The sequence below is a fragment of the Hylobates moloch genome, unplaced genomic scaffold (genome assembly GCF_009828535.3).
Source record: "Hylobates moloch isolate HMO894 unplaced genomic scaffold, HMol_V3 SCAFFOLD_11, whole genome shotgun sequence".
Taxonomy (NCBI): domain Eukaryota; kingdom Metazoa; phylum Chordata; class Mammalia; order Primates; family Hylobatidae; genus Hylobates; species Hylobates moloch.
Genome location: NW_026652286.1, coordinates 47,862,099 through 47,886,142, shown reverse-complemented (window position 1 = coordinate 47,886,142; position 24,044 = coordinate 47,862,099). Strand labels below are relative to the sequence as shown.

Genomic DNA, 24,044 nt, shown 5'->3' with positions numbered 1-24,044 from the left:
AATTAGTCAGACATGGTGGTTCATGCCTGTAGTCCCAGCTCCTTGGGAGGCTGAGGTAAGAGGATCACCTCAGCTCACGAGGTGGAGGTTGCAGTGAGCTGAGATCATGCTACTGCACTCCAGCCTGGGTGATAGAGAGACCCTGTTTCAAAAAAAAGAAAAAAAAGAGTTACTTAAGTTTATAGAACCTTTATTAAGATATAAAAGAAAAAAAAAGAATCCTTGCCAAAATCTCAAAGAATACCTTTAAAAGGAACATCAAAAAATTAATATTTGTCAAACAACTACCCAATAGAAATACACTGGGAACTAAGGGGATAGAAAGACATACAGTCTGTGACCTCCAGGAGATTTGATCTACCTTGTGAAACAGAATGTTCATGAAATCACAATGCAAGCAAACACTGTATGAGGTACATTCGGAAAACAATTACAGTATAAACTGAGTTGAAAGGGACCTACAAGTCTTTTAGTCCAATCCTCCCCCTTGTCTTGAATCCATTCTACAGTATTCTTTGGAGACAATATTCCACCTAAATGCACTAAAGATGAAGGTATCATGACCTCAGATAGCTCCAAAGCAATTGAAGATGGAGGCCAAAAGGAGTTGAAGATAGGAGTTAACATTCAGAGATCTTTAGAAATATGGATTTGAGAGCCAAGTGAATATCTAGTAAATCCAATACTAATAATGCAGAACAATACACTAAAGTGCCATTATGACATAGGGTCTATTATAACACAAATCTGGGGGGAAAGCAATGGATATTGAAAACCATCCCCAACATTTGACTATGGAAAAGAGAACAGAATAAATAAACACAAAATTCTGTTCTATCTTCCCCATAATCACTCCTAGCTCTTAAGTGTCTGCAAACTATTTCTGTTTCCACCTGAGCAAGGAGAGGAGGAAAAACTAATATTTACTCAGTAGCTATTATATGTCAAGCACGATGCTAGGCACTTATTTTATATCATATAATATACGTAGAACCAGAGCTTTACTGGTGATGGGACCTCCCCAGAGATGGACTCAAGGAATCTGTCTGGCCTAGAATCCAAATCTATTGATATTTTAGAAACATTTCAAAGACAGCTTGATGAAGAGGAAAGAGTAGAGACAAAGACAGAAGGTCTAGACTGGGGTTCTGGTCCTGCAGTCCTCTGACTCTGCGAAAGTTGTTGGAACTCTCTGGGTACCAGCTTCCTAAGATCCACCCCATCTACTTTACGGGTTGTTCTAAGGATCAAAATGGGATAACATGTAAATACAACACATCATTGATAACCATTTATTCATTTAACAAGTAGTTACTGAGCATCTATACTATTCTAGACTCCAGGGTAACAAGAGCAGCAAGATTGGCAGGGCCCCTGCTTTCGTGGAACTTATGTTCTAGCAGGTGGGAGGCAGTCCATAAACACAAACAAGTAAGCGAGCAAGAGTTTCCAACAGTGATGAACGCTTTAAAGAAAATAAAACAGGGTCATGAAAAAGCATGACTAGGGGAAAGGGAACTGCTCTAGATGAGATAGTCATAGAAGGTCTTGCTGAAGTGACATAGCTGAGACCTTGAAGACCTCTTCAGTCAAGCGAACAGCTGAGGAAACAAGTGTTCTAGACATAAGGAACAAGATAAGCTTTGTGTGTTTGAAGCACTGAAAGAGGTACACCTGGAACACAATGAGTGCGGAAAAGAGGAGGAGATGAGGTGGAAAAGCAGACAAGGGCCAAATCCAAGATGGTACTGGACCATTACTAAGATACTTTCATTACCATACAGGTCTTCTTTGTTTTCAACACAGCCTAATAAATTGAGCCATTTATGCAAATATCCAGTGTATACATTATCAAAAGTAGGATACTTACAACTTTCCAACTGAGCAATGCCACTGCCAAGAAACAAGTAGGAGTATCCTATACAAAAGCCCTAGGCATAAAATTCTTAAGAACTATATCTAAACAAAGATATCATTTATTATGACATACGGCGAGTGAAATAATCAGAAACTTATTTATAGGAAATGGAAGAGAAAACTACAGGATTTGAGTTTTTATCATTTAAAGTTCTTAACAGAAAAATCAGTTCATTCGGTAAATTTTTTTTCTTTATTTTATTATTATTATACTTTAAGTTTTAGGGTACATGTGCACAACGTGCAGGTTTGTTACATATGTATACATGTGCCATGTTGGTGTGCTGCAGCCATTAACTCGTCATTTCATTCAGTAAATATTTATCAAGCACCCACTACATAAGCACTAGAGATACAGCAATGAACAAAACAATGATGATTTAACAATTGAGCAGATCCGTTAAAGTATCATAAAACCAGAGCTGAACCTCAACTTATTTTACATGTCTGCATTTTCTGAAAACAGGTGTATATACTTAGTCATATGTACCCGTCAGAAAGCAAACTTACCAAGGAATTCTTAATCACTTCACTTCTATAAAATTCTGGAAAAGAAGAAAAAAGAACAATAAGTGATATGAAAGAAAATAAGCTCATTAACCAACTCTTAATCCTCTAAATTTTTTAACATATGTTGCAGTACAACATTTAAAATATTTTCAAGGGATTTATTCTCTCTATATCTTTGTCCGTTAAAAAAAAGCAAAAATTTAATGAAAGTGTTTTAAAGGGAAAAAAATTCAGTAAAGAAAGACAAAACCTTTCAGATTTGCTTTAGTGATTATTACCTTACTGACTCCTTTTACCTCCAATTCTAATTTGAGCCCTTAAAAGCTCCAACCTTCTTCCTTCCCTACTTCCACCCTCACAACTGACTCCATCCGCTCTGTTTTTCTCAAACATCTCGAATGATTACCCATTGCAGTACTGTGGAGTGAATACTGATGTAGGTTACCTGGTTGCTAGTGTTTTAATCTAGGTTAACTGGCTGACAGTTTTGGTTAAAACACTAGCAACCAGGTGACTTAAGTCCTACTTCTACCTCTGTCACTAACACTATGTCTCTTTAATTCCCTTGGGCTCATTATTGCTCTAAGACAACTTGAGAATTGAACAGATAATTGAAGGTCCTCGGTAAGCATTAAAATTTCATGACTCTACGAGCCTTCCTGTATGCTGGAAAAGGTTACAAAACTCAAGGACGCAATCAAAATGTGTCAGAAGTTCAGACATTCCCGAAAACCTTCCAATATTCCCTCTGCTAATCCTGCCCAAGTCATCTCCATGCTGCTGTTATGGCCAACATGATGAAACCCCATCTCTACTAAAAATACAAAAATTAGGCGTGGTGGCACATGCTTGTAATCCCAGCTACTTGGGAGGCTGAAGTAGGAGAACTGCTTGAACCCAGGAGACAGAGGCTGCAGTGGGCAGAATTGCACTACTGCACTCCAGCCTGGGTGACAGAGTGAGACTCCATCTAAAAAAAAAAAAAAAAAAAAGAAAAGAAAAGAAATTGCATGCTCAAAGAACAATTTGGCTTTGATAGATATTGCCTAATTGTTACCTACAAATATTATACTAATTTACAATACCACTTATGAAAAAGTCTGTTTCTCCAACACTATGAAACCGTAAGTATTGTTCTTTTCATTTTATCCTCAAATTGTTAACCAATTATTCCAACCATTAACTGACAATACAAACTTAGAAATGTATGTACTTACGTATACATATACATATATCCTAACATACACGCACCATACTTTTTTCAAAAAACAAAAGCATAAGGGATTTAAAACTATTGTTTTTTGTTTTTTGTTTTTTTTAATTATACTTTAGGTTTTAGGGTACATATGCACAATGTGCAGGTTTGTTACATATGTATCCATGTGCCAAAACCTGCACCCATTAACTCGTCATTTAGCATTAGGTATATCTGCTAATGCTGTCCCTCCCCCCTCCCCCAACCCCACAACAGTCCCCGGAGTGTGATGTTCCCCTTCCTGTGTCCATGAGTTCTCATTGTTCAATTCCCACCTATGAGTGAGAACATGCAGTGTTTGGTTTTTTGTCCTTGCGATAGTTTACTGAGAATGATGTTTTCCAGTTTCATCCATGTCCCTACAAAGGACATGAACTCATCATTTCTTATGGCTGCATAGTATTCCATGGTGTATATGTGCCACATTTTCTCAATCCAGTCCATCGTTTTTGGACATTTGGGTTGGTTCCAAGTCTTTGCTATTGTGAATAGTGCCGCAATAAACATACGTGTGCATGTGTCTTTATAGCAGCATGATTTATAGTCCTTTGGGTATATACCCAGTAATGGGACGGCTGGGTCAAATGGTATTTCTAGACTTAAATGTTAGACCTAAAACCATTAAAATCCTACAAGAAAACCTAGGCAATACCATTCAGGACATAGGCGTGGGCAAGGACTTCATGTCTAAAACACCAAAAGCAATGGCAACAAAAGCCAAAATTGACAAATGGGATCTCATTAAACTAAAGAGCTTCTGCACAGCAAAAGAAACTATCATCAGAGTGAACAGGCAACCTACAGAATGGGAGAAAATTTTTGCAACCTACTCATCTGACAAAGGGCTAATATCCAGAATCTACAATGAACTCAAACAAATTTACAAGAAAAAAACAAACAACCCCATCAAAAAGTGGGCAAAGGACATGAACAGACACTTCTCAAAAGAAGACATTTATGCAGCCAAAAAACACATGAAGAAATGCTTATCATCACTGGCCATCAGAGAAATGCAAATCAAAACCACAGTGAGATACCATCTCACACCAGTTAGAATGGCCATCATTAAAAAATCAGGAAACAACAGGTGCTGGAGAGGATGTGGAGAAATAGGAACACTTTTACACTGTTGGTGGGACTGTAAACTAGTTCAACCATTGTGGAAGTCAGTGTGGCGATTCCTCAGGGATCTAGAACTAGAAAACTATTGTTTTTCATTACAGGGTATTTTTACATTATACTGTATATATTTTTGTGTTGTTTGAATTAAAGTATATATTACTGTTAAGTCAGTGAAAAACACAATAAAGATAATCCCTTTTTCTTTTGAGAAAGTGAATTCCTTAGCTTAATCTGCAAAGTGTCTAAATTAAACAGTTTTTGCAATATATATTTCCAGCTCTAAGATGAGTGGCATCATTCCTTCTTCCAAAACTTTGTTAACTTGGGGGCTGGGTGTGGTGGCTCACGGCTGTAATCCCAGCACTTTGGGAGGCTGAGGCGGGCAGATCACCTGAAGTCAGCAGTTCAAGACCAGTCTGGCCAACATGGTGAAATCCTGTCTCTACTAAAAATACAAAAATTAGCCAGGTGTGGCGGTGGGTGCCTGTAATCCCAGCTACTGGGGAGGCTGAGGCAGTAGAATCGCTTGAACCCAGAAGGTGGAGGTTGCAGTGAGCTGAGATTGCACATTGCACTTCAGGCTGAGCGAGAGCAAAACTCCATCTCAAAATAAATAAATAAATAAAACTTTGTTACCTGGCTGAATAAATCAAACAAAACAATTCGACTTCTCCAGTAGACCTCAAAATGAACGTGCCAATGTAAATGAAGACAGTTTAACAAAGGAGCCATACAATTTGGAAAGAAATTGCTGAGTATGAGGTTATTTCTAATATGACAAACTTGAACCTACACTGTGTAGCATTCTATTGCTTCTAAAATATTATCAATAAAATATATAGCACAATATAAAAAAATGAGTGAATGTAGAGTTAAAAAAAATAGTTCCAGTCCTCAATCTACCTCAATCTTTGTGACCCCGGATAGGTCAATTAACCTTTATGGCCCACAATTTTTTCATCTTTCAAAGGAGAATGACACCTGGAATATAATGGGGTTGTTATGAGGCTGAAATAAAATAATGTATTTAAAATATTTTATAATTTTTATTAATAAAATTGTTTTTAAACAATTTTTTTGTTTAAAACAAATGAAATTAATAAAATTTTATTAAGAAAATTGTTTAGTTTTTTCCATTCAATGTGAGCAAAATCATACAAGTAAATTCTCTTTTTTTTTTTTTTTTTTTTTTTGAGACAGGGTCTCATTCTGTCACCCAGGCTGGAGTGCAGTGGTGTGATCTCGGCTCACCACAACCTCCACCTCCCGGATTCAAGTGATTCTCCAGCCCCAACCTCCTGAGTAGCTGGGATTGCAGGTGCATACCACCACCACCCGGCTAATTTTTGTATTTTTAGTAGAGAAGAGGTTTCACCATGTTGGCCAGGCTCGTCTTGAACTCCTGACCTCAAATGATCCACCCGCCTCGGCCTCCCAAAGTGCTGGGATTACAGGCGTGAGCCACCACACCCAGCCTAAATTTTCAAAAAGATATCATTCAAGACCTACTTCTACATGAAAAAGACCATTAAATATAAATATTTCTCTATGTAGCCGTGCTAAGACGGAAAGAAACAAAGCAATCACAGATTGCAGAGCATGGTTCCAGTGGCATGTTTTGGCTGTTCTGCAGCATTCCATTCATTCAACAAATGCTTAAGTGCCTCATCCTAATACTCATAGATATGGTGTATCTATTCAATGCAAAACTATCTCCTACTATGAATGTGAACTCATAATAGGAGAAATACAAACTTAAGCTATACTGAAAAATTATTTTTCACCTAACAGGGTGGCAAAAATTCAAAAGTTTGCACAGGCTTGGTGGTGAAGCTGTGGGGAGAAAAGCACTCACACATAAAACAGCTCCCATGGAAGACAATTTCGCAATATCTACCAAAACTATAAGTACACATTCTCTTTGTCCTAGCAATTCCACTTTATGAAATTTACCCTATCAATATACTGTCACTCATACAAAACAATGTATTATAAAGTTATTCAATGCAATACTGTGTATATAGCAAAAGACTGGAACAACCTAAGTGTCCACCAATACAAGCCAGGTAAATAAATTATGGTGTATCTATTCAATGCAAAACTATGCAGAAAAAAAACAAAAAACAGGGGTGCTGTCTATGAACCAATATGAAGAAAACCCTAAGATAGTAAGTGAAAAATGCAAGGTACAGAAACATAAATAGTATGGTACACTTTGTGTAAAAAAGAGGAGAGAAAGGAATAAGAATAGTTGTATTTGTATTTGTACTTGTATTTGCATAAAGAATCTCAGGAAAGACAAACAAGAAATGAGTAACAGTGGTTATCAGGGTGGGGTAGAAAACTAGGGTGATGGAATGCTGGTGAAAGGGAGGCTTTAATATGAACCTTTATATCTTTATATATATACACATATATTTTTTTACCTATTAAAAAATTAAATTAAAAAGACAAAAATATTTGAGGGCCTAGTATGTGTCAAGCATGGTTCTGCAGTTCTGCATATTGGGGGACAGAGCAATGAGCAAAAGTGACCTGAAAATCTCTGACTTCATAGAGCTTACATTCTAGTGGGAAGAGACATACAGTAATCAAATAATTAAACACATAGTATGTCAAGTGATCTTAAGTACCACGGAGAAAAATAAAGCACAGAAGACAGAGGAGAATAATCACAATTTATAAAAGGTTTAGTCAGTGATCAAGGAGACTTTCTCTGAGAAACATTTGGAATAAAGACCTGCAATTCAGAAGGAGCAGAATTGAAAGGAAAAAAAAAAAGGCCGGGTGCGGTGGCTCAGGCCTGTAATCCCAGCACTTAGAGAGGCCAAGACGGGTGGATCATGAGGTCAAGGGATCAAGACCATACTGGCCAACATGGTGAATCCCCATCTCTACTAAAAATACAAAAATTAGCTGGGCGTGGTGGCGTACGCCTGTAGTCCTAGCTACTCGGGAGGCTAAGGCAGACGAGTCGTTTGAACCTGGGAGGTAGAGGCTGCAGTGAGCTGGGACTGCGCCACTGCACTCCAGCCTGGGCAACAGAGCGAGACTCCATCTCAAAAAAAAAAAAGGGAAAAAAGAAAGATCTGCAAGAAGGTGGAAGCACTAGTCATGTGAATAAGTGAAGGAAAAGTACCCAAGTCAAATGGCAAATGCAGAGGTCTTTAAGTTAGTTAACACCAACGCATTCAAGCAACAGCTACAAGTTCAGCTAGCTGGAACACAGACATCTGGAAGAGTAGCAGAAAATGAGTTCAGAGGTAACCAAGAACCAGATCACGAAAGGCCTTCTAGGAAACCATAAGCATTTTAGCTTTTTCTGTGAATGAGATGGGAAGCCATGGGAGGGTTTTGAGGAGAGAAATAAAGGGGTGTGACTTTCATTTTAACAGGATCTCAGTTGAGAACAGACTGAGGGAGTTGCATGAGCAGACAAACCTGTTAAACGTCTACTTCAACAATGTAGTTAAAAGATGACTGTGGTTTGAAGATAGCAAGAAGTGATTAGGTTATGGATATATTTTGATAGTAAGAGCCAAAAGTATACACTGAAAGACTGGATGTGAAATGTAAGAGAAAGAAGACAATCCAGGATAACTCCAAGTTTTTGGCCAAGGAAATGGAGTTCCCATTTTCTGATATGAGGAAGAATACAGGAGATGGATTACAGCTGGAACATCAGAAGCTCAGTTTTGAACATACCAAGTTTAAGTTACCTACTAGACTCCAAATGAAGCTGTAAAGTAGGCAACTGGATTACAGGGGTATGAGTTCAGAGGAAAGGTCAACAGGTGACATTTAAAACTTGAAGACTTGACCCAGGCTTGGTGGCTCCTGCCTATAATCCCAGCACTTTGGGAACCAAGGCAAGTGGATTGCTTGAGCCCATAAGTTTGAGACCAGCCTAGGCAACACGGCAAAACTCGGCTCTACAAACAACAACAAAAAATTAGCCAGGCATGGTGGTGTGTGCCTGTAGTCCCAGCTACTCGGGAGACTGAGGTGAGAGAATCACCTGAGCCCAAAAGGTTGAGGCTACAGTGAGCTGTGATTCTGCACTCCAGCCTGGTTGACAGAGTGAGACTCTGTCTCATAAAAAACACATAAAAATAAATAAAACTATGAGACTTGAGTAAGATCACCAAATTAAGTAATATAGAGTTCATCTTCTGATGTATTCAAGACAGTCGGTATTCCAGGAAAGGGCAGGCACTTACATTTCATGGGTAAGAAAATAACTATGAAAAACAAACTTGAGGGCCGGGCGCGGTGGCTCACACCTGTAATCTCAGCACTTTTGGAGGCCGAGGCAGGCGGATCATGAGGTCAGGAGATCGAGACCATCCTGGCTAACATGGTGAAACCCCGACTCTACTAAAAATACAAAAAAATTAGCTGGGCGTGGTGGCGGGCACCTGTAGTCCCAGCTACTCGGGAGGCTGAGGCAGGAGAATGGTGTGAACCCGGGAGGCGGAGCTTGCAGTGAGCTGGAATCGCGCCACTGCACTCCAGCCTGGGCGACAGAGTGAGACTCCGTATCAAAAAATTAAAAATAAAAAAACAAAAAATTCCAATTTTAACAAGAACCAAGTTTAGAACCTATCCATCCATTAACACAAGGCTTTGTTCTCTGGGGATATAATAACTAGTATTTGATTGGAAATAAGTAAACAATCTCCTAAAAGCACTACAAGAATGTCAAAAGTCAAAAAATTTCACACATCTCTTCTTAAATTTTACACATATCTTCTTTGGATCTGCTGTGAATTTAGCTGAAATAGAAGAAAAACTTAGAAACCAGCATTTCAGATATTCTTCCAATAAAAAACTGTCTTCTGACACTAAGAAATGTTACCACTAGACAGGTGGTATGGGTGGATGGTTCATCAAGAAGAGTCAATTGGTCTCTTATCATGGTTGTTCTATACCAAGGACCAAACAATGATCATAAAATATTCACGTTTGTAATGACAGGTCCGACCAACAAGATACGACAGCATTAACTAGAATTACTAAAGAAAGGGCTTCCCAGCTCCTCCTGTGGTAGTTAAAAGTTTGTAAAGCCCAACAAAGTTCATGAATAGGCTTCATTCAACCATGACATTTTGAAATGGGAGGAATGCTCAGAAATCACCAATCCCTTCATTTTAATGATAAATTAACTAAAGCTCGCAAGAGGGAGTAAATGCCCTCAAGAGGCTTGACAGCTAGTGCCAGATTCAACAGCAACACCAGACCCTGGACTTCCCCGTGCTCTGTCACCAGCTGTTCCCTAACTGTGTTGAGGATTGGATTGAGATATCTCATTGAGATAACTTCAAAAAACAGTCAATGACAACTCCTAAATTCAAGATATAATCTGAGCTAGAAGAGAAAAAACAAAAACAAAAAAGGCACTTTGCTTTCATCATATCTCTAGACAAGTTTTTTAACATGATCATCAACCAATCCCATGACTATTCTTTTTAGAAAACACTATTATGATTATTATAATTCTAATAATAATTGCTATCATTTTCCAAATTCCCAAAATGTGCTAAGTACTGGTGTTAATCACTATTATCAGAGGTAACACTGGGGCAAGAACACAGAAGTTAGGCCGGGCGCGGTGGCTCACGCTTGTAATCCCAGCACTTTGGGAGGCCGAGGCGGGCGGATCACGAGGTCAGGAGATCGAGACCATGGTGAAACCCCGTCTCTACTAAAAATACAAAAAAATTAGCCAGGTGTGGTGGCGGGCGCCTGTAGTCCCAGCTACTCGGAGAGGCTGAGGCAGGAGAATGGCTTGAACCTGGGAGGCGGAGCTTGCAGTGAGCCGAGATTGCGCCACTGTACTCCAGCCTGGGCGACAGAGCGAGACTCCGCCTCAAAAAAAAAAAAAAGAACACAGAAGTTTTGTTAAGATAACCACGATTGATTATACAGAAACTCATCAAAAATTTAAAATACTCCGGCACTGTCATATATTGCTAGTGATATAACCAATTCATGAGCAGTAGACTAAATGTTTTAAGGCCTACAAAAATGCTTAAACCCTTAAACCAAATAGTAGCCAAACTGTTTGATTTTCTTTCTGGACACATAGGAAGCCTACATTTCCCAGTCCCCTTTCCATCTAAAAAGGACAATTCAGGCCAAGCACAGTGGCTCACGTCTATAATCCCAGCATTTTGGGAGACTAAGATGGGCAGGTCACTTGAGGTCAGTAGCTCAAGACCAGCCTGGCCAACATGGTGAAACCCCATCTCTACAAAAAATACAAAAATTAGCTAGGTGTGGTGGCGCATGCCTGTAATGCCACCTTCTTGGGAGGCTGAGGCAGGAGAATCGCTTGAACATGGGAGGCAGAGGTTGCAGTGAACTGAGATGGCACCACTGCACTCCAGCCTGGGCAAACAGACTGAGACTCCATCTCAAAAATAAATAAATAAAATAAATATAAAAAGGACAATGTAACTGATTTATGGCCAATAGAATGTAATGAAATTGATATGGACCATTTCCATTTAAAAATCTCCCACAAGTAATCCTTCTATCTCTGGCCGTGCCAGAGGCCATGTATTGAGGACACCAGCAGCCCTGACTAGAAGGAACCTGCATACCTGAGTCATCACTTAAAGGACAGCTGCCAAGATAGCACCTCATAAAGAACACCTACACTGGATTTAGTATAAGAAACGTATTATGGTAAGCCACTAAGAGTTGTGGTATTTGTTACAGTAGCTAGCATTAATCATTCAGGTGAATACAATTGTTTTAAAAATATGGAATGGGCTGGGCACAGTAGCTCACACCTGTAATTCCAGCACGTTGGGAGGCTGAAGCAGGTGTGGGATCACCTGAGGTCAGGAGTTCAAGACCAGCCTGGCCAACATGACGAAACCCTGTCTACTAAAAATACAAATATCAGCTGGGCGTGGTGGCAGGCACCTATAATCCCAGCTACTCAGGAGGCTGAGGCAGAAGAATTGCTTGAACCCAGGAGGCAGAGGTTGCAATGAGCCAAGATTGCACCATTGCACACCAGCCTGGGCGACAGAGCGAGACTCTGTCTCGAAAAATAAATGAATAAATAAATAAATCCATGCAATGGTTAGACTGAAAAGTGAGAATGAAATAAAATTACACGAGGATAGTGGAATTTAGAGTCCTTTCCCCATCCTTAAAAATTATTGCCAGGCGCAGTGGCTCACACCTGTAATACCAGCACTTTGGGTGGCTGAGGTAGGCAGATGACAAGGTCAGGAGTTCGAGACCAGCCTGGCCAACATGGTGAAACCCCGTCTCTACTAAAAATACAGAAGTTAGCCAGGCATGGTGGCATGTGCCTGCAATCCCAGCTAATTGGGAGGCTGAGGCAGGAGAATCGCTTGAATCCAGGGAGGCGGAGGTTGCAGTGAGCTGAGATCATGCCATTGCACTCCAGCCTGGCTGGGTGACACAGCGAAACTCCGTCTCAGGGTGGGGCGGGCGGGAATTATTTTAAGGCTATTTACTCTGAAGGAGTTTCTTCACTGTATATTTCTTGACTGAATTTTTTAATGAGCAGATACTGGAATTGACATTTTAAAAAAAAGTTGTTAAACAATCACTGCTTTAAATATTCATTAAAACTAAAAAGAGGTTAGGGACAGTGGCTCACACCTATAATCCCAGCACTCTGGGAGGCTGTGGCAGGAGCATAGCTTGAGTCCAGGAGTTGGAGACCAGCCCAAGAAACATAGTAGGACCCCATTTCTACACAAAATTTTTTCAAAGTTAGCCTGGAGTGGCGTCTCACACCCGTAGTCCCAGCTACTTGGGAGATGGAGGCAGGAGGATCATTTGAGTCCATGAGATCAAAGCTGCAGTGAGCCATGACTGTGCCACTGCACTCTAGCCTGGGTGACAGGGTGAGATCCTATCTCGAAAATAAATAAATAAATAAATAAATAAATATCACTCAAATTTTTCATCTTTGCCACAGGACAAGATTCAAATAAGTCTCAGTACCTTTTGTTAAAATGGTGTCACCTTTTGTTAGCATAAATAGATCTTTAATCACATCTTATTGAGATTTTTATGATCTCATAAAAATCTGTCTTGCCTACTTCATAAGACATCATTATCTCTACAACTGGGGAGACTGAAGTTCCAAAAACCGTGATCTTTATGAAAAGTCACGAAGCTAGTGAGTAGCTGGGCTAGAACTAGTACGGAAGTATTTTCCATCATAATCCAACATTCCTATCATTTTACCATGCTTCCTCTCTTACACCATCCCACCTAAGCCAACTGATTATGTCTCAGTGCCTCTCATCTAATATGCATTCTGAAGGTGGTTGTGATTTTTCATCAAATATTTGGTCTACTGTTAGAATTTTCACTTACAGAAGAATCCACAGTACAATATATAAAACTGAATTAGAGAAAACTATACCATTCTTCTGAAAAAGATCCCATATATACAGGGAATTACAGATACGAGAAGATATAAACTAGGTCCCTATTTTACCATAATATTAAAGAAAAGAAATTTATTACATTTTTATAAAAGTAAAATTACTACAGGATACTGGATTCAATCTACTTGAAATGCTAGCTGCTAGACCATTAATAGCTAACATTCATAAAGGAATGATAAACTTATCAATGTAAGGCTAAGTTATCTGCAAGAACTATCCAATTGCCATCTTTCTTTAGTATACATCCCAACTGCTCATGAGATATTTTCAGACAACATAACAATTTAGGTTTCCAAGAAGCCACAACAGCAAGAGGCACTGAGAATCACTTGTGTTACAAAAAAAATAAAAATATAACAATCTGTGGGTAGTAAGGCCACAGATCCCCTTACCTTTATATATCTTTTCAGTACTACACAAGTGAAGTGTAAAGTAGGTATCAAGGAGCTGATGGCCATTTCTATTAACAATGTTCCGGGCAGCAATGTTCCGAAGATGTCGAAGACGCCGCTGAAAAATAACAACAAAAAGAGAAGACATTCAGCTTTTTCCTCCTATAAAATTTTCTGGAAGTTGCAGTTCAAAAATGAAATGTAATAGGTTGTCTCAGTCATTTATTTACTGAGCTGGAAACCATAACCCAGTCTCTTATTTATGCCTCAGCATCCCCTCTGTCAAACAGGAATTACACCTGCCCTATCTCATTTACAAGGTGGTTGGAGAATGAAGTGACAACAGACATGAAATATTTTTGAAAAGGACCAATGTTATATAAGTGCTATATACCCGCATAATACCATTAGTATTCCCTGGAACATAAACTAAGTAGTAATTTGCTTTTCTCCACAGAGGGATTCTGATAGACATGTAAAATCCGTCTCATACCAACAGACAATCACCAGTTAACACATACACTCACCCCGGATGCTAGTTCAGTCTAGATGCCAGATTATCTATACAAGCAGGAAAATGAGGCCACAGCCAAAAAATAAAAATAGTGACTCACTGGTCACTCCATCCACTCCATCCAGCCAATAAAGCAACTGTTGTGAGCTTCCATTCAATTCTCATTTCACCAGTCTCAATTTCCTAATCAGGCCTCCTTCCTAACAATTTCTCCAACCAGACTCTTTAAAGATTTGGAATCACAAGTTTCGAAATGCAAAAGCTTGGCCGGGCGCGGTGGCTCACGCCTGTAATCCCAGCACTTTGGGAGGCCGAGGCGGGCGGATCACGAGGTCAGGAGATCGAGACCATCCTGACTAACACGGTGAAACCCTGTCTCTACTAAAAATACAAAAAAAAAATTAGCCGGGCGAGGTGGCAGACGCCTGTAGTCCCAGCTACGCGGGAGGCTGAGGCAGGAGAATGGCGTGAACCCCGGGGGGTGGAGCCTGCAGTGAGCCGAGATCACGCCACTGGACTCCAGCCTGGGTGAAAGAGCGAGACTCCGTCTCAAAAAAAAAAAAAAAAAAAAAAAGAAATGCAAAAGCTTCATAAGCAATAGTAGAAATCAACAAAAATACAAAATAAACTTAAGGGATAGCCAAATCAACTCATATATCAAAAAGAGAATGTTGGCAACCCGCTTAAGTCTGGACACAGCAGATTCATCCCCAAAAGCTAGTTCCCTATGTCAGATGATTATCTTCAGAGACTTAAAAATAGAAACCAAGTGCTCACACTTAACATGTGCTTAAAGCTCTCCCTCAGGCTGAAAGCCAGTTCACTCTCCTGAGGTAAGTCCACTTTCAATTACATGCGCAGTCAGCCAAAAGACCCCAGGTCTTTTTCCCGTGCACATACCAACCCAATCCTTTCTCCCAATCTAGAGATTAAGATTCTTTGAGAGAGAAGGTTATTGTCTAATAAATTTGTTTAATCCTCTAAGTATGAAAAGCCTCAAATGTATTTACAAAAAGTTTCCTGGGCTTACTCTAAAAGACTCATTTTTCCACAGTCTGCCATTTCACACCCTGGATTACAGCAACAGTTTTCTCCTGCTACACACTTTTCATTAGCCCTTTCAGTCAAAACTTTAAAAACAGGAACCACTAATTATCTGCATACAATAATCACATCTATTTTGCTATAAGATTACAATCCTGCTCCTCTGTTCAAAAACCTGAAAACATCTGGAATATCTAGGATAATGTACAAAAACATCCCATCATTGTGTTCAAAGCCCTCTACAGTCTGACTTCTCTATATACCATCATTACTTCCCACCAGATCTTCCACATACCCAACCCCTCAGTCACACATGACTGCTTAAAGTCCATCAAAAAGACCATACACTTTCCTAGCTCCATGCATTTGCTGATGGTAGACCTCAATGCCATCCCGTTCTTTAAGGAGAGCCTACGCATATTACAAAGTTTAGGAAAGAAGATTCCTGCCCTTCCTGATTTTCCAACTGAAATTGAGGCAGGAAAATAGGGTCTCCAGGGACCTAAGGCCACCCTAGAACTTAATCTAAAGGAAAACCCCAACTTTCCATGCCTAAGTAACAAAAGGACCAAAGGCTACGCCCTTTGCAAACGCCCCAATCTGACTGGGTGCTTTCCATAACCAATCAGATGCTTGCATAGGAGTGTAACTTTGTAACTTCAGCCTCTGATTGGTTGCTTTCTGCAACCAATCAGACTGATTGCAGGCCACCACTTCATTTGCATGGTGCGAACACCAAGTGGCCAATGGGAAACCTCTAGGGGTATCCGGGCCCTACAAGATTCTGTAAGGGGGCTCTTGAGGGGCTGCCCAGGCCTGCTCCCACCTTGTTGAGTGTACTTTCATTCTCAATAAATCTCTGCTTTCATTGCTTCACTCTTTCCTTGCTTTGCTGTGAATTTTGTCCAATTCTTTGTTCAAAACACCTAGAACCTGGAGAACTTTCAGTCAAGACCCGCTACCGGTAACAAAATTAGTTGCTCCCTTATTAGGACAAATAAGAACTTTGCTTCTATCTCTACTACAGCACTTATTTTGTTCGGCCTTTATTATAGTTAGTTGTTTACCGTTATCTTCCCTATTAATCTAGCATTAAAAGGCTTGATAGAAACCACTACAACACTGTACTGTTAGCATTTATTAAATGTTTACCGTGTGTCCTGTACTGTGCTAAATATGTGCTTCATAGATGTGATCATTTAATTCTCGTAATGACCCTACAAGGTTAACTATTACTCATTATCATTTTTTTTTTTTTTTGAGACGGAGTCTCCCTCTGTCGCCCAGGCTGGAGTGCAGTGGTGCAATCTTGGCTCTCTGCAAGCTCCGCCTCCCGGGTTCATGCCATTCTCCTGCCTCAGCCTCCCAAGTAGCTGGGACTACAGGCACCCGGCTAATTTTTTTGTATTTTTAGTAGAGATAGGGTTTCACTGTGTTAGCCAGGATGGTCTCAATCTTCTGACCTCGTGATCTGCCCGCCTTGGCCTCCCAAAGTGCTGGGATTACAGGTGTGAGCCACCACCCACCCATCCATCATTATTCATTTCTTTATCTCAACATTTTTTTTTTCTTTTGAGAGGGAGCCTCGCTCTGTCTTGCCCAGGCTGGACCGTAATGGCGTGATGTCGGCTCACTGCAGCCTCCGCATCCTGGGTTCAAGTGATTCTCCTGTCTCAGGCTCCCAAGTAACTGGGACTACAGGCATGTGCCACCACACTTGGCTAATTTTGTATTTTTAGTAGAGACAGGGTTTCACCATGTTGGCCAGGCTGGTCTCGAACTCCTGACCTCAGGTGATCGACCTGCCTCAACTCCCCAAAGTGCTGAGATTGCAGTTGTGAGCCACCCCTAGCCTAGCCTTACATTTCTAAGTAACCAAATATAAAACAAAGAAAATAATAAATGACAGGAGATATCTCAAAAGAAGGAAAGAATGCAGAAAGAAAGCCAAGGATTACATCCTACATACATGGATATGTATCTCTGTCTAAATACTACATGTAAGTCTTTATGCTCCTTTATTACTACAGAACACAAGGAAATAACCAATTCTTCAACTCAAAAGAATAACTTTATGGCCAGGCACGGTGGCTCACGCTTGTAATCCCAGCACTTTGGGAGGCCGAGGCGGGCGGATCACGAGGTCAGGAGATCGAGACCACGGTGAAACCCCGTCTCTATTAAAAATACAAAAAATTAGCCGGGCGTGGTGGCGGGCGCCTGTAGTCCCAGCTACTCGGAGAGGCTGAGGCAGGAGAATGGCGTGAACCCGGGAGGCGGAGCTTGCAGTGAGCCGAGATCGCACCACTGCACTCCAGCCTGGGCGACACAGCAAGACTCCGTCTCAAAAAAAAAAAAAAAAGAATAACTTTATGACACATGTAATTATCATGGAATTGACTGCCTTACAAAGCAGTGTGCAGGGCCTGGACGGAGATCGAATCTATAATAGATGCACAGATATTATTACCAAAGAGATCTCTGCATTATGTAGCAACTGTAGGAAATTAGCACGACCACCTCCAAGATACCTTCTGATTCTAAACTCTATGATTTTCATCTGGGTGATTAGCAGTGTAATCCATTAATGCAAATAAACAGAACTAACCACATTCAGATCATTTTACAAGAAAGTTTACAAAAAACAAACTCCATAAACTGACCAACTATAATTAAAGCACTGACTGTGGGCTGTATGACTTTTTGCCCTTTTCCTTTATTTTACTTATTTCAAAAGCATTAGGGTAAGCATTCTCATTATACCATAATTAATTAAAATCCAAGATACTTCCAGCAACTGGAATGGACAAAGGAAATAAACTTTTTCTTTTTTTTTTTTTTTTTTTGAGACAGGGTCTCTGTCTGTCCCCAAGGCTGGAGTACAGTGGTAGATCATAGCTTACTGCAGCCTCAACCTCCCAGGCTCAAGCAATCCTCCCACCTCAGTCTCCCAAGTAGCTGGGACCACAGGCATATGCCACCACGCTCAGCTAAATTTTTTTTTTTTTTTAAGAGACAGAGTCTCCCTATGTTGCCCATGCTAATAAATCCTTTTTTCTTTTTTTTTTTCTGAGACAGAGTCTCACTCTGTCGCCAGGCTGGAGTGCAGTGGTGCGATCTCGGCTCACTGCAATCTCCGCCTCCTGGGTTCAAGCATTTCCCCAGCCTCAGCCTCCTGGGTAGCTGGGACTACAGGGGCATACCACCACGCCCAGCTAATTTTTTGTATTTTAGTAGAGACGGGGTTTCATCATCTTGGCCAGGATGGTCTCGATCTCCTGACCTCATGATCTGCCCACCTCAGCCTCCCAAAAGTCCTGGGATTACAGGCGTGAGCCACCCCGCCCAGCTGCTAATAAACTCTTTATGGGTAAACTACTGATGCAATCTTGGTGAAAGGCAGTAAGTGTACATGTAAACCCTCTTGTGCCCTAGGTCTTGCCTTCTTTTTTAATAACATTCATTCCAGAGCCAGGCACAGTGGCTCATAACTGTAATCCCAGCACTTTGGGAGGCCAAAGCAAGAGGATCACTTCAGCCCAGGCGTTCAAGATCAGCCTAGGCAACAACATAGTGAGACCCTATCTCTAGCAAAAATAAATATAAATTAGCCAGGCTGGGCACAGTGGCTCATACCTGTAATACTAGCACTTTGGGAGGCCGAGGTGGGTGGATCATTTGAGGTCAAGAGTTCAAGACCAGCCTGGCCAATATGGTGAAACCCTGTCTCTACTAAAGATACAAAAGTTAGCCAGGCGTGGTGGCACACACCTGTAATCTCAGCTACTTGGGAGGCTAAGGCAGGAGAATCACCTGAACCCCAGAGTTGGAGGTTGCAGTGAGCCGAGATCACGCCACTGCACTCCAGCCTGGGCAATAGAATGAGTGAGACTCCATCTCAAGAAAACAAAAACAGGCCAGGCACGGTGGCTCATGCCTGTAATCCCAGCACTTTGGGAGGCCGAGGTGGGTGGATCACCTGAGGTCAGGAGTTTGAGACCAGCCTGCCTAACATGGTGAAACCCCATCTCTACTAAAAATACAAAAAATTAGCCAGGCGTGGTGGCACACACCTGTAATCACAGCTACTCAGGAGGCTGAGGCAGGAGAATCGCCTCAACAAGGGAGGCAGAGGTTTGCAGTGAGCTGAGATCATGTCACTGCACTGTAGCCTATGCGACAGAGCAAGATTCCGTCTCAAAAAAAAAAAAAAAATGAAAGAACAAAGTCAGAGAACTGACATTACTATAAAGCTACAGTAATCAAGGCAGGATGGTATTGGCAAAAGAAGAGACAAACAGATGAAAACAGAATAGAGAGCCTAGAAATACACTTACACAAATACAGTCAACTATTCTTTGATAAAGGCTCAAAGACAATTCGAAGACAACAGCCAAGTCTTTTCAACAAATGGTACTGAAAGTGGACATTCACATGAAAAAAAAAAAAAAAAGAATGTAGATACAGATTTATACTTTTCACAAAAATTAACTTAAAATGAATCAGAGACCTCAGTGAAAATGCAAAACTATAAAACTCCTAGAAGATAACATAGGAAAAAATTTTGGTGATCTTGGGTTTGTGATGACTTTCTAGATATAACACCAAAGGCATAATTCATAAAAGATGAAACTGATAAGTAGGACTTAATTAAAATTTAAAACTTGGTTTTTCTTAGGCCTTGCAATGGTTCTGAGTGGTCTGAAACCCTTACCTGATTCTGATGCCCACCCACCAGATGGTTGGAGAACACAGCGCACTTCACATCTAAGAACTTGCCTAATGACTGAAACGCGGTAAGTCTTAATAACACTTTTAGCCTATAGGAAATCCTCGAGGCTCATCCTTCAACTGCTCTCAAGTACAAGGTCTAGTGGTACTTCACATCCTAGAGGCACCATCGAGCATAAATATCAATGCTTTGATCTTTTCTAAACAGAATTACTGGCCTGTTTAGAATTAATGGTCCAGCTACAGATATTTAAGCCAAACTTTTTTATGATCTAAATTGGTTCAAATATCTCAGGAAAGTAAAAACATTCTGAGTAATTAAAATTTAAATTTACACAAAAAAAATTAAAATTTACACAACCTTTGGAATTACTCTTTAAGATAACATTCTATGCAGTTTTCTTTTTCTTTCATGTCTGTGACGTAACTTCCTAAGATCTGCTAAATTTTTTTTTTTTTTTTTGGCAACTTTTAGGCTCAAGAGGTACATATACAGGTTTTGTTACATGGGTAAACTACACGTCTCAGGGTTTGGGGTACAGATAATTTTCTCACCCAGGTAATCAGCATAATGCCCAATAGCTAGTTTTTAAATCCTCACCCTCTTCCCATGCTCCACCCCTCAAATAGGCCCCAGTATCTACTGTTCCCTTCTTTGTGTCCATGTGTACTTATAAAGGAGAACATAAGGTTTTTGGTTTTCTGCTCCTTCTTATAAGGGAGAACATGAAGTTTTTGATTTTCTGCTCCTGCATTAATTCACTTAGGATAATAGAATCCAGCTCCAACCATGTTGCTGCAAAGGCCATGATCTCATTCTTTTTTCTGGCTGTGTAGTATTCCATGGTGTATATGTATCACATTTTCTTTAACCAGTCCACCATTGATGGGCATCTAGGTTAATTCCAGGTCTTTGCTATTGTGAATAGTCATGTGGTCAAGCAATCTCCAGAAACTTCCTCAAATGCTCTACTTTATACTTTCACAGTTATAAAATGCTCTTTGTGCATTATACTACAGTGCATTATACCAGAGTTGTGCTCTAGTAATATCCATCCCCAGAGCTGAATAGGGGATTTTAATTTTTAAATTAACATGGCTTTAAAATATTTGAAACACTACCTATCACATCCTTATATAAAGGTTAAAAACATTCTCTAACATACAAAAGCAAAACCTATTCAGCTTTCATTTGGGAGATAGACAGGTTATAGGGCACAATTCAACTACCTGAAATGTTGGCAGTGGGCAAAAGAGCAATATGACCCTAAATTCCTTAACTTTTTATAAATCTTTCAAATACAAATTCTAACGCAAGACTTAAGTGGTATGCATAGTAAATTTGAAACATCTGGCTGGTCATGGTGGTTTCCACCTGTAATCCCAGCACTTTGGGAGGCCAAGGAGGGCACATGGCTTGAGCCCAGGAGTTTAAGACCAGCCTGGGCAACATGGCAAAACTCCATCTCCACAAAAATTAGTTGGGCATGGTGGCGCATGAATGTAGTTCCAGCTACCCAGGAGGCTGAGATGCAAGAATCACCCGAGCCCAGGAGGCCAAGGCTGCAGTGAGCCATGATGGCACTACCGTACTCCAGACTGGGCAACACAGTGAGGCCTTGTCTCAAAAAAAAAAAAAAAAAGAAAAGAGAAACAACTGCTTTAGTAAAAAAATAAAAATATTGGTATTACAATCATACTCATTAGTATGACTGTAAACCAGTGCTTCCAAAAAACCTAGAATAGCTGTTTTTCTTCTTAATACCAGTAATTTTCTTAGAAAGCTGCTTTAGGCCGGGCACAGTGGCTCACGCCTGTAATCCCAGCACTTTGGGAGGCCGAGGCAGACAGATCACAAGGTCAGGAGATAGAGACAATCCTGGCTAACACAGTGAAACCCCGTCTCTACTAAAAATACAAAAAATTAGCCAGGCATGGTGGCGGGCGCCTGTAGTCCCAGCTACTGGGAGGCTGAGGCAGGAGAATGGTGTGAACCCTGGAGGCGGAGCTTGCAGTGAGCCGCGATAGTGCCACTGCACTCCAGCCTGGGCGACAGAGTGAGACTCTGCCTCAAAAAAAAAAAGAAAAGAAAAAGAAAAAGAAATCTGCTTTAAAACTTAATGGTAGAATACAAACAACATTTTTGTTTTGTTTTTATATTTTTGTTTGTTTTGTTTATGGCCTTCTAGATCCACAGTCCAGTAGAGTTAACGCTACCTGCAGCATCAGGGATGTTCATACAATTCAGCTCAGGCCAATCAATCAGTACATTATATTCCCCTGATCATAACATATGATCCAATTAAGGCTAACGAAAGACCCAGAAATTAAACTGTTGAGAGTTCTTTTTTTTTTTTTTTTAGATGGAGTCTTGCTCTGTCACCCAGGCTGGAGTGCAGTGGCGCAATCTCAGCTCACTGCAACCTCTGCCTCCTGGGCTCAAGCGATTCTCCTGCCTCAGCCTCCTGAGTTGCTGGGATTACAGGCGCCCGCCACCACACCCAGGTAATTTTTGTATCTTTTGTATAGATGGGGTTTTGCCATTTTGGCCAGGCTGGTCTCGTACTCCTGACCTCAAATGATCCACCCGCCTCAGCCTCCCAAAGTGCTGGGATTACAGGCATGAGCCACTGAGCTGGCCATGAGTTCTTTTTTGCCCCTACTGGCCCTGAACCTAGAAGGACATAGGGCTAGAGATCCTGTCAGCCATCTTTCTATCACAGTGAAACCAGGGAATGAAACCAACAAGGAAGACAGCAGAAGTCAAGAGATGTGGGATTCAGATCCTGCTGACACAATCTAAGCCTGGATCAAACTACACTTAAAATGAGTACTATGATGGCAAACATCAGCCCATCCCTTTAAAACTGTCAAAGATTACAACTAGGGAAAGAACTTATATTGTAATGTTTATTAAGGATTTATCCCATGGCAGGTTAGTAGATGAAGAGTAACAGTCTAACTTAGTGGCAAGATAAAAGAAATGTTTCACTTTGTTAAACATACCCATATTTTAGAAAATGATCATTTCTGTAGGGTCAATCTATATTTGTTGATACAGTTTTGAACCTTAATACAGGGGAAAGCAAGGCTTAAAAAAACGGGTCAGATCACACACCAGAACTGACAGAACTCAAAGCCATTTTCAGTAGTGAAATATTTTACCTTTCCCTTGCATGCATCTAAAATTCTCTGGCTTCTGAGGTATATTAATGACCACAGAGAAATGATGTGCCCTTAATCTTGTCCTGCATCAAGCATTGGAGAGTGATTCAGAGAGGCTGATAACCAAAAGACAAGGAAATGGCTCCCATTCACCCTCCCTTGCTGGATCACTTGCTTAAAAAACAAAAGTAGTATGGTTCTTAAAATAATTACTCCATAAATCCCCACCATCACCAAACTAAACCATCCCACACACAACTTTCACAACTCCCAGGGCCACAAGGAAGTAACTTCTAAATGGAGTTTGAGTCTGATTTGCTTAATCTATAAAAGTTATTACACATCAATAATGTAACCAATAATCAATAACCTAGAGACCAATGAAAAAGGGGCAAAGGATATGAAAAGGCAGGTCAGTTCAGGTACGGTGGCTCATGCCTGTAATCCCAGCACTTTGGGAGGCTGAGGGGAGCAGATCACAAGGTCAGGAGTTCAACACCAGCCTGGGCAACATGGTGAAACCCCGTCTCTACTAAAAATACAAAAATTAGCTGTGAATGGTGGCGGGTGCCTGTAATCCCAAGTACTCGGGAGGCTGAGGCAGGAGAATTGTTTGAACCCAGGAGGGGGAGGTTGCAGTGAGCCGAGATCACGCCATTGCACTCCAGCCTGGGTGACAGGGTGAGACTCCGTCTCAAAAAAAAAAAGAAAAAAGAAAAGGCAGGTCACAGTAAAAGGAAAAGTAATGGAACTAGTCAATGAACATGTGAAAAGATGTATAATCACACCCATAATTTTAAAATATGCACATCAAAATAAATATTCCACCTTGTGACTGACCGCAGTTTCCAAACTTGGTTGCCCCAATACATCCCATCTGACATGCTCTCTTACAATGTAATGCTGCCACCCCTGTCATCCATTAAGAAGTGAGGTCTATGTTTCCT

The 24,044-nt window shown here is 40.7% G+C and overlaps 1 protein-coding gene across 1 annotated transcript in view; it reads right to left on the bottom strand.

Moving 5' to 3' along the window:
* Positions 1-24,044, bottom strand: part of UVRAG (UV radiation resistance associated) — a 333,170-nt gene that overhangs the window by 283,545 nt on the left and 25,581 nt on the right. The window contains exons 2-3 of the mRNA XM_032166960.2: positions 13,644-13,761; positions 2,428-2,462 (exon numbers count right to left, since the gene is read on the bottom strand). Of these exons, the coding sequence (XP_032022851.1) occupies positions 2,428-2,462; positions 13,644-13,761 (153 nt within the window). The remainder of the gene's footprint in view (positions 1-2,427; positions 2,463-13,643; positions 13,762-24,044) is intronic.